General features: G+C 43.9%; 1 protein-coding gene across 1 annotated transcript; it reads right to left on the bottom strand.

Moving 5' to 3' along the window:
• Window positions 1–459: 459 nt before the first annotated feature.
• On the bottom strand, window positions 460–10747 carry LOC115191462 (tripartite motif-containing protein 16-like). The gene is made up of 6 exons (XM_029749308.1): window positions 10086–10747; window positions 6237–6332; window positions 1852–2085; window positions 1393–1552; window positions 1208–1267; window positions 460–971 (listed from the first exon to the last, which is right to left on the bottom strand). The coding sequence occupies exons 1-6, from the start codon at window positions 10680–10682 to the stop codon at window positions 460–462; spliced, it is 1659 nt and encodes a 552-aa protein (XP_029605168.1). The 5' UTR covers window positions 10683–10747.
• Window positions 10748–11159: the final 412 nt, after the last annotated feature.

Raw genomic sequence — 11159 nt, forward strand, 5'->3', positions numbered from 1 at the left:
CTGGGGACCATCTGTAACAATCGGCGTCGGGTGATGAGGAAGCGGACCAAAACGCAGCTGGGAGCGAACACATGTTTATTCTTACACTGAATTAAACACGTACACAAAACCAAGAAAATGCCTGATCATTAACTGCTCAAACAAAAGAGACAACAACCCACCAACATCGTGGGGGGAAAGGAACTTAAATGTGATTCCCAATCAGACATAACTAGCGACAGCTGTCTGATTGGAAATCACCCCGAGCCCAACATAGAAATAAACCACAAAGAAAGGCTATAACAAAACATAGAAAATAAACCATAGAAATACCACACCCTGACCAAAATAGCAGAGTTCCCCTGGTCAGGGCGTGACACCATCACCACCAGCATGACTAGTATCTATGTGGACCCTACTACAGTTTAACCAGCTCAGCTATAGACTACACTAGCATGACTAGTATCTATGTGGACCCTACTACAGTTTAACCAGCTCAGCAGTACCATAGATATTAAACCCAGGATAGAGGGGCTGAGTGAATGTGGTCTGGACTCTGTGGAGGAGGGTCATTGTGTCAGAGACACTGTAGAAGGACAGAGTACCTGCCTTGTGATCCAGGTACACTCCTACTCTGGAGGACTGAGGGCCTGACACTTCAGTCTCAACGATATTGTGTCTGAAACAATAACCACCTCTATTGTACTGTAAACTCCAAGACTTGTTATTGTATCCAAATCCACCACCTCTCTCTGTTCTGCTGATGTCTTTATATGAGACTGCTGTATAAACCCACTCCCCACTCCACTCCACCTCCCAGTAACAGCGTCCAGACAGACCCTCTCTACACAGAACCTGACAGTAGTTGGTGAATCTGTCTTGATGGTCAGGATATGGTTGGACTTGGTCTGTATAGGTCACCTTTCTGTTCCCTTCAGACAGAGAGAGGTATGTGCATGCTGTGTTTGGGTCCAGTGTGAGTTGACAGGAATCTGGGAGAAGAGCAGAGCAGAGACCAATGAGGGGAGTCAGAACAATAAGTTAAGTCAGATACTGTATCTACCCTGTCTTTGATTAGAGCACAGCAGAGATCAAATCAGAGAAATATGAGGAGTCAGATAGATACCCAGTATTTGATTGGATCTACTATTGCTATATATTTCTAGAGGGATTGTTAGGAGTGTCAGTAAAAAGAGACTGTTAGTTACTTCACAATAAAGAGCCTCACATTGTAACAACTGTTCTCTGGTCTTGGGCTTTGGAGGCAGTACAACATCCACTATATTCACTACAGACACACAAACACATTGACAGAGAGAGGGAATGTTATCATCATACCATATTCCACATGTATATGACTAGTTGGGAACTTTCAATGGTCTAAAGTTGATGTTCTTATTGTTTTCAACACACCTGTAGTGGAGATCTTGGTCCATTCTCCTTTCAGGAAGTCTTCTAGTTTCTCTCTCAGTTCAGACACAGTCTTACTCACATATCCAAAGTACTGAAGAGGACGGACAACGATGCTGGGTAAGTCTGAAGATACACTGATACTGGAGAGAGACTGATAACTCTGGAGAGAGAGAGAGCGAGAGAGAGAGAGAGAGAGAGAGAGAGAGAGAGAGAGAGAGAGAGAGAGAGGGGGGGGGGAGGGACAAAGAGAGAGAGAGAGGGACAGCGGTAATGAGACAGAGGGAGAGAGAGAGGGACGGACAGAGAAAGAGAGAGGGACGGACGGACAGAGAGAGAGAGGGGCGGACAGAGAGAGGGAGAGACAGGGACAGAGAGACAGACAGGACAACATAATGATTGAGATGAATAGTTTCACATTAAGTTAATTTCATATCACATGTAACAAGGCAGTTTAGTTACCTGGAGGAAATGGATGTGATCCTCTGTGTGTGAGAGCTGCTCCAGCTCAGTGCTTCTCTTCCTCAGCTCAGCTATCTCCTGCTTCAGTTGCTCCAGGAGTCCTTCAGCTTGACTCACTTGAGCCTTCTCTTGGGCTCTGATCAGCTCCTTCACCTCAGAGCTCCTTCCCTCAATGGAGCGGATTAGCTCAGTAAAGATCTGATCACTGTCCTCCACTGCTGCCTGTGCAGAGCGCTGTTAAGAGAGAGAGAGAGAGACAGAGAGAGAGCGGGAGAGAGACAGAGAGAGAGAGAGAGAGAGAGAGAGAGAGACAGTAGGTACAGTAGCCTCTGCACCTCATTGAGTCAGAACGCTGCCACCCTGCTCTCCAGGTCCACCAGGCCTTGTCCCCCCTCCTGGACAGGCAGGTACAGAACACCGCTTGGCCCTGCTCTACTCTCCTCCCTCCTGGTCCCCCCTCTAGTAGCCTGCCCCAGAGCAGAGCTAGACCCAGCTGTTAGTTATAAAATGAACTATAACACTTTATATTTTGCAATTATGAATAATTACTACTTTAGTAAGGATATACACTTTATTCAGTACTGATAATTCCAATAGATGGCAGCACATTTCTAAATCCTCCTAAAATAAGACCTGTTTTTTCAATACAACTAATAGGAGCTGGCAGGGTGAAACATGACCTAAAATAAGACCAGTTTTTTCAATACAACTAATAGGAGCTGGCTGGGTGAAACATGACCTAAAATAAGACCAGTTTTTTCAATACAACTAATAGGAGCTGGCAGGGTGAAACATGACCTAAAATAAGCCCCACTTTTTCGCGTTTACTTCAAAAAGACGGCAAACAGCTGGGACATATGGTAATATTATATAACTGGGCTCCTTGGCGGATGCATTGAACTAGTTTTATCAGTAAATGTGGTTAAAAATGTAGTGTCCAGCCTAGTCCTAGCCCCCGCTGCTGGCTGGTCGCGCTTGTCTGCCCTAAACAAACCCTGTGTACCACCCCTCCCCTGTTTAACCTTGAATTTAGTTAAGAAACAAACACTAGTCTACGAAAAGAGACACCCAATGGACCAAAACGAACCAACTCTTTACGGATCTGTTCGGTCGTAATAAATGGAGCAGATTAGACACCACTACTCTTGTTGAAATCAGCACCAACACCCCTCACATAAATCAGACTGGTAACTAGCCGGGCAACAAGACTCACCTTTTACATTACCACAACCACCGTCTTATTCATTCTGGATACAGAGTGTATATGTTCCTCTCCCACCTGTTCACCGACCATGATCAATAATTCCTCCACACCATTCTCCAGAATGCACCTGAAGAGACAGCGTTTCTTCTCCACTCGGTTGAGGACATCACACCTCCCAAACAAACTACCCTACTCCCCCCTCAACTCTAACCGATAAACAGTGGAAACTAATAAATAAACCCTTAACAACTACAAAATACATTTGGAAAATACGCAAAAAGAATAGTAGCCCTCCTCAGGAACCACAAAACCCTCACACAACACCTTCTTCTTCTATGATATAATGGCGGTCCTCAAACCAACGTTAAAGGTGCATGGCGCCACCTACTGTGCTGGAGTGTGTTCAATCACGGTTTACACCATTTCTAAATCCTCCTACCTAACTCAGTACTTCTGAGAAAATAAAAAAGAGCCCTACTAACTTCTAATAGACCCTCCCCCATCCCCCAAATCCCTTCCAACCCCCCCAACCCCATCCAACCTGCACTTCAATCTTTCCCTCTCTTCAACATCCTTACAACAATCTAACAACACATGCTCCACCGTTTCATTGACAAAACCCTCCAGACACAAACCATTCACATGCTGCCAACCAGATGTAAGGACCAGTTCAATGTACAATGTCCTAAGCACAATCGAGTAAACACCACCTCTTCCTTCCTAATCTGACCTTTGAATCTTGGTCCACCGATCTTTAGAGGACATATAAATGCCGTCCCTTGTGCTCAGAGTCCCATCTCTTCTCCCACACATCTATCAAAATGTCTCTGATCTTACATTTGTCCTCACCTCTACCCAGTGGAACATTAATATATATTATATCTTGTTTTCAAGCTCTTTTAGACAACTGGTCTACAATTTCATTCCCTTCCACACCTGAATGTGCTGGGACCAAGCAGAATCTCACTACTACACCCATTCTCTCATTTCTCCATAATAACATTGATACCTACAACTGTCCAACCAAAACCACTGCCTTGTCTACTAGTATATTCCCAACAGTCATCTAGAACAGTAGCAGTGGGATGCTCAACCTCACAGCCTTGCAACCCAATAAGATAATGACAATTTATTATGCCGTATACCCAAAGGCATTTCACCTGCCTCCACTAGTAAGACACATACAGATGTTGATTTAAATGCACCAATACATATCCTTAAAGCTATATACTGGATTCTGTCCAGCTTAAGTCTTTGCTGCTGTTCCATAAACTATACACCCGTAATCAATTGTCGTCCTGATCAGAGCTCTATAAATATCCATCAATGATTGTCTGTCAGCACCCCATTCACAACCAGAGACCCACACAACCAACTACCACGAAAGTGATGGAATGAGAGAGAGAGACATCGTTACAACACTGTACATAGACATAATATAACGTTTCTTCTTCTTTGGAGTTTAACGGAGGTTGGCTTCCAATATGTTGTATTATCGCCCCCAACTGGACTATAATATAAATCTATTTTACTTTGTGATACAAAATGGGAAAAGGAACATTTCATATTTTTTCTAATAAAACAACACCCTTCCAACTAACCCTACACTCGTTAAAATCCCACTACCCCATTCCACTACTTTGACCCTATCTGCTCCTACACCATGCCAACTAACCCTACACTCATTAAAAACCCACTACCCCATTCCACTACTATGACCCTATCTGCTCCTGCACCATGCCAACGACCTGGGAGGACGGGACACCACCACTCAACACACCCTGGAACTCTTCTGAAGTCAAATCTCGTTTGACCAAATACTTCTCTGCAGCTGCCACCACAACATCTATTGTCTGTGATTTACGTTCCATTTCTGCGGTACAGTTGATAACCATTGCTTTGAACTCTAAGAAGCCAACCTTACTGAAGCATATATCACTCGTTGACCAATCCCTCTGTGCTGTCACAGATCTACTACTCACAGGGATCCTCTCAGGATCCCTCAGCCTTGACCCATCCTCCTCTACTTTCTTCACTGCCTCAGCATACGCCACCTTCTGCACTACTCTGACTCTAGCCACCTTAACCTGCCTCTCTCTCACCAGACACCACTTATCCCCAGCAACATGGACACCCCTACAGTTGACGCAACTTTATCCACTGAAACTTCACAATCCTCTATCCCATGACCTCCTGCACACTTCCCACATCGTGGAATCTCCCTCCTACAAACTGCTGCATCATGTCCATAAACGTTGCACCTGAAACAGCTCAGTGGATTCAACACAAAGACTCTAACAGGATAACTGATATATTCCAACATGACTTTGTCGGGTAAAGACTCAAACGCTGACAGTGACTCCTCTGTTTCACCACGCTCACCACCTGGTCTGCTTCACACCAAACGGTGGGCATCACAAACACGAAGAGCCTTCAACTTCAATTGCTCCACCTCCACACTAACGCTACCCCAGAAATCACTCCTTTCAATGGTGTCCTGTTCCTGAGAGCAAAACAAGAAACAGATCTTGACCCAAGTTGCGTGACATGGAGCGCCCACTCTCTCTGGTCAGAAGAGACACAAACAAATATTACAAGTCCACTACAGGTTCCTTCACTGATTTAACTGCACCAAACTCCTTTCCCACCCACCCTGAAACCACAAATAAACTATGTTTTCCACTTGAATTATAACATTTGAAATGTCTCTATTCCTTTGAATCTTTTGTGAGTGTAATGTTTACTGTTCATTTCTGATTGATTAATTCACTTTTGTTTATTATCTATTTAACTTTGGCAATGTAAACATATGTTTCCCATGCCAATAAAGCTCTTTGAATTGAATTGAATTGAGAGAGAGAGAGATCCATGTTAATGTATAGGGGACATGAGTCAGTCATGGTCACTCATGGTTATGTGATGAGGTAGCCCCGCCTGCGACTTCTAAATCAGTGTCGGCCCAATAGGGAATGTCCTCTTGGTGTAATGGTCAATATGTTGGTTTCTCCCGCGGTAGACCTGGGTTCATATCCCATCAGTTACATTAAGCAGTCTATTCTCTGAAAGGGGTCCAGACAGCCTGTTCCCAACAGTGGGGTCATGGGATTGGATAGGAGCCTGTCTCTCTCTGACTGGAGGAGAGAAGTGAAATGGTGTGTCTCCTCTGGTCAACAATACTCACCTTGAAAGACTCCACAGCCTGTTGGAGCTCCTTCAGCTTCTTCTCTCTCTCCTGGAATCTCTGCTGGACCTTCTGCTGACTCATCCCCAGCTGCCTCTGTGGAGAATCACTCTTCAATGAGCTATCAAGCTTTATTTATCCAGTAGATCAATAGTATAGTAATGTGACATAGGGCCCATAGAATATAAGGATACAAATATTGAGGAAGTGTCTGTGTGAAAGTATGTTATTATGTAGTCATGTGAATGATTATAGTTTTAACAGAACAAAAATCAGGGCGCTGATTGGGTGTTTGATAACGAATGATAATGGTGTTTAATACGAATGATAATGATATTTGACTTGTTGGATTGTAGCTAGAAATATACTTATTCATGTTACCATAGTAGAACATATTGATGACTTTACATGTATAAGGAATGCATATGTTGGGGTCAATGAAGAGTGGATAGGAACTTGGTGTATGGAAAGTTACTGAGAGAGACAAGGGGAAGTGCTGATATATTCTGTTCAAACATGTTATTGTTGAATATAAATGTTCCTAAAGAGGGAGACAAAGGGCAACTAGTTTCAGTCTCTAATAAGGCAGGCCAGCTGCAGAACTAGGGTGGAGACAGGAATTCAACAGTTTAGTTAGTCTCTGATAAGGCAGGCCAGCTGCAGAACTAGGGAGGAGACAGGAATTCCACAGTCTAGTTTCACTTTCTGATAAGGCAGGCCAGCTGCAGAACTAGGGAGGAGCCAGGAATTCAACAGTCTAGTTTCAGTCTCTGATAAGGCAGGCCAGCTGCAGAACTAGAGAGGAGTCAGGAATTCCACAGTCTAGTTTCACTTTCTGATAAGGCAGGCCAGCTGCAGAACTAGGGAGGAGCCAGGAATTCAACAGTCTAGTTTCAGTCTCTGATAAGGCAGGCCAGCTGCAGAACTAGGGAGGAGCCAGGAATTCAACAGTCTATTTTCAGTCTCTGATAAGGCAGGCCAGCTGCAGAACTAGGGTGGAGACAGGAATTCAACAGTCTAGTTAGTCTCTGATAAGGCAGGCCAGCTGCAGAACTAGGGTGGAGACAGGAATTCAACAGTCTAGTTAGTCTCTGATAAGGCACGCCAGCTGCAGAACTAGGGAGGAGCTAGGAATTCAACAGTCTAGTTAGTCTCTGATAAGGCAGGCCAGCTGCAGAACTAGGGAGGAGCCAGGAATTCGTCTCAAGTTCAAGTCAACATATGAAGTGAGAAGAAACCTCTGGGAGGGGTGCCAGAGGGGCCCACCCCAACGACCCTCCTACTACAGTCTTATCTCACACACATACACTTCCACAGCCACCAAGGTTCTAGCATCAGGCAGGGTCATGACTACACCAGTGAGAGGAACCAATTCAGTTACTGCCTAGCAACAGAAATGTATTGGCTGTCAAGATGTGTAAGGAGTTGATCTCTCCTGGTATGAGGTTATAAATATACGTGCTTGTGTCTTTGTCTTTGCAGCTGTATGACCCCAGTGGGTGAAAAAACTTGGTTTGAGTCTTTAAAAAAATGTTGATCCTTTTTTTTTTTTTTTTTTTACCTTTATTTTACTAGGCAAGTTAGTTAAGAACAAATTCTTAACCTCTCTTGGGTAGGGGGCAGTATTTTCACGTCCGAATAAAAAACATACCCGATTTAATCTGGTTATTACTCCTGCCCAGAAACTAGAATATGCATATAATTGTTTGATTTGGATAGAAAACACCCTAAAGTTTCTAAAACTGTTTGAATGGTGTCTGTGAGTATAAGAGAACTCATATGGCAGACCAAAACCTGAGAAGATTCTATACAGGAAGTGCCCTCTCTGACCATTTCTTGGCCTTCTATAGCCTCTTTATCGATCTCTGCTGTAACGTGACATTTTCTAAGGCTCCCATAGGCTCTCAGAAGGCGCCAGAACGGGGAATGATGACTCTGCAGTCCCTGGCCGAAAAACAGTAGCGCATTTGGATAGTGGTCGATCTGAAAACAATGAGACGGGGGTGCGCGCATGCACGTGAAGACACCATCTTCTTCTTTCAGTCTTTAAACGAAAACAACATCTCCCGGTCAGAATATTATCGCTATTTTACGCGAAAAATCGCATAAAAATGTATTTTAAACAGCGTTTGACGTACGGTAATGGAATATTTTGAATTGTTTTGTCACCACATGCGTCCGCTCGTCACCGTTCGGATAGGGACCTGAACGCACGGACAAAACAGAGGATATTTGAACATAACTATGGATTATTTTGAACCAAAACAACATTTGTGTTTGAAATAGAAGTCCTGGGAGTGCATTCTGACGAAGAACAGCAAAGGTAATCCAATTTTTCTTATAGTAATTCTGAGTTTAGTGAACGCCAAACTTGGTGGGTGTCAAATTAGCTAGCCTGTGATGGCAAGCTATCTACTCAGAATATTGCAAAATGTGCTTTTGCCGAAAAGCTATTTTAAAATCTGACACCACGATTGCATGAAGGAGTTCTGTATCTATAATTCTTAAAATAATTGTTATATTTTTTGTGAACGTTTATCTTGAGTAATTTAGTAAATTCACCGGAAGTTTTCGGTATGTTTGCTAGTTCTGAACGTCACATGCTAATTTAAAAAGCTGGTTTTTGATATAAATATGAACTTGATTGAACAAAACATGCATGTATTGTATAACATAATGTATAACATAATGTCCTAGGAGTGTCATCTGATGAAGGTCATCAAAGGTTAGTGCTGCATTTAGCTGTGGTTTTGGTTTTTGTGACATATATGCTTGCTTGAGAAATGGGTTTGTGATTATTTCTGGCTGGGTACTCTCCTGACATAATCTAATGTTTTGCTTTCGTTGTAAAGCCTTTTTGAAATCGGATAATGTGGTTAGATTAACGAGAGTCTTGTCTTTAAAATGGTGTAAAATAGTCATATGTTTGAGAAATTGAAGTTATAGCATTCTTAAGGTTTTTGAATATCGCGCCACTCGATTCCACTGGCTGTTGACGATTTCATCCCACATACCCGAGAGAGGTTAACTTCTTTTTTTCCCCCTTTTTCATAGTGTCCAATTAGTTACAGTTAGTACGGACTCGGGAGAGGCGAAGGTCGAGAACCAACAACCTGTCCAATTAGTTACAGTTAGTTACAGTCTGCAACTCCCGTACGGACTCGGGAGAGGCGAAGGTCGAGAACCATGCGTCCTCCGAAACACAACCAAACCGCACTGCTTCTTGACACAACGCACATCCAACCTGGAAGCCAGCTGCACCAATGTGTCGGAGTAAACACCGTGCATCTGGCAACCTGGTCAGCGTGTACTGCACCCGGCCCACCACAGGAGTCACTATTGCGCAATGAGACAAGGATATTACTGCCGGCCTAACCCTCCCGACACTGGACCAATTGTGCGCCACGCCATGGTCCTCCCGGTCAGGGCCAGCTGCGACAGAGCCTGGGGTCGATCCCAGAGTCTCTGGTGGCACAGCTAGCACTGCGATGCCGTGCTTAGACCACTGGGCCACCCGGGAGGCCCATACACATTCTTATTTTCAATGACAGCCTAGGAACAGTGGGTTAACTGCCTTGTTCAGGGGCAGAACAACAGACTTGTACCGTGTCAGCTCGGGGTTTTGATCTTGCAAACTTTCGGTTACTAGTCCAATGCTCTAACCACTAGGCTATGCTGCCGCCCCAGAATCTGGGTTAACATATCTATAAACTCAAGGTTTGTGTTCATATTTGTTCTGCCCTGGATCGATTTCACTTGAATGATCTCATATTCACACAGCCTTAGTTCCTACTGTATCTTTAATTCTTTGTTTATCAGACAGTCACCAACACATTGTTCTGGTCTTACCTGTTTCTCATTCCTCTCTGCTGCAGGTGACACTGTATCATGGCCTTTATGCTCATCCATTGTACACAAATAACAGATACACTGCTGATCGGTACGACAGTAAACCTCCAGCAGTTTGTCATGATGAGAGCAGATCTTCTCCTGTAGTTGTGAGGTGGCTTTGACCAGCTTGTGTTTCTTCAAAGCAGGAGATTCATAGTGAGGTTGGAGGTGAGTCTCACAGTAAGAGGCCAGACACACCAGACAGGACATGAGGGCTTTCTGCTTTCTGGTCCCAGTGCAGACATCACATGCCACATCTCCAGGTCCAGCATAGCACAGAGCAGGAGGGGGAGCAGCCTGGAGTCCTGTCTTCTTCAGTTCCGCCACCATATCAGCCAACATGTTATTTTTCCTCAGATTAGGCCTTGGAGTGAAGGTCTCTCTGCACTGAGGACAGCTATAGACCCTTTTCAAAACATCCTGATCCCAGCAGCCCTCAATACAGCTTCTACAGTAATTGTGTCCACAGGGGATGGTGACTGGTTCCTTCAGTAGATCCAGACAGACAGAACAACAGAACTGGTCCTGGTCCAGCAGAACTCCCTGCTGAGCCATTTTGATGGTTGTTCACTCTCACAAAGACAGATGACACAGAGACTCAGATACGTTTTGTTTCCACAGAAGTTAGTTTTTGGGAGGTATGGATTTTCTGGTTCTGCCAGATAGGTGAGTTTAGAGGGAGGGAAGGAAGGAAGGAGGGAGGGAGGGAGGGGTTAGAGGAAGGGAGGGAGAGAACTGGAGACAAGGAAGGAGACAAATATTTTAGTTCCTAGGTTAGGACCCTTAATATTAAATAGAGTGGTTAGAATATATAAAGGGTAACAGTTTCAATGAAGTACATATTCTAATTATTTGAATGACTTTTATAATGCCTTATAATACACTTATGTGTTATAACAGCGATTATAAGTGTATATAATAATTCTTAAGTGGTTGTAATGTCTTTCAGCAGGAAAAGCTTCTCTAATAATCCTAACCATGGCTGGGTGTCTTCAGAGACTGAGAGGTATGGAGGCACACTGTCAAGGTGGC

Source organism: Salmo trutta, chromosome 4 (genome assembly GCF_901001165.1).
Source record: "Salmo trutta chromosome 4, fSalTru1.1, whole genome shotgun sequence".
NCBI lineage: Eukaryota > Metazoa > Chordata > Actinopteri > Salmoniformes > Salmonidae > Salmo > Salmo trutta.

Bases quoted from the DNA above. Each gene is read 5' to 3' on its own strand.
- LOC115191462 (XM_029749308.1), bottom strand. From the start codon at position 10,682: ATGGCTCAGCAGGGAGTTCTGCTGGACCAGGACCAGTTCTGTTGTTCT. The intron at 2,086-6,236 runs GTGAGTATTGTT...CTCTCTTAACAG, and splicing joins AGGCTGTGGAGTCTTTCAAG to CGCTCTGCACAGGCAGCAGT. The intron at 972-1,207 runs GTGAGGCTCTTT...CTCTTCTCCCAG, and splicing joins CAGAGAACAGTTGTTACAAT to ATTCCTGTCAACTCACACTG.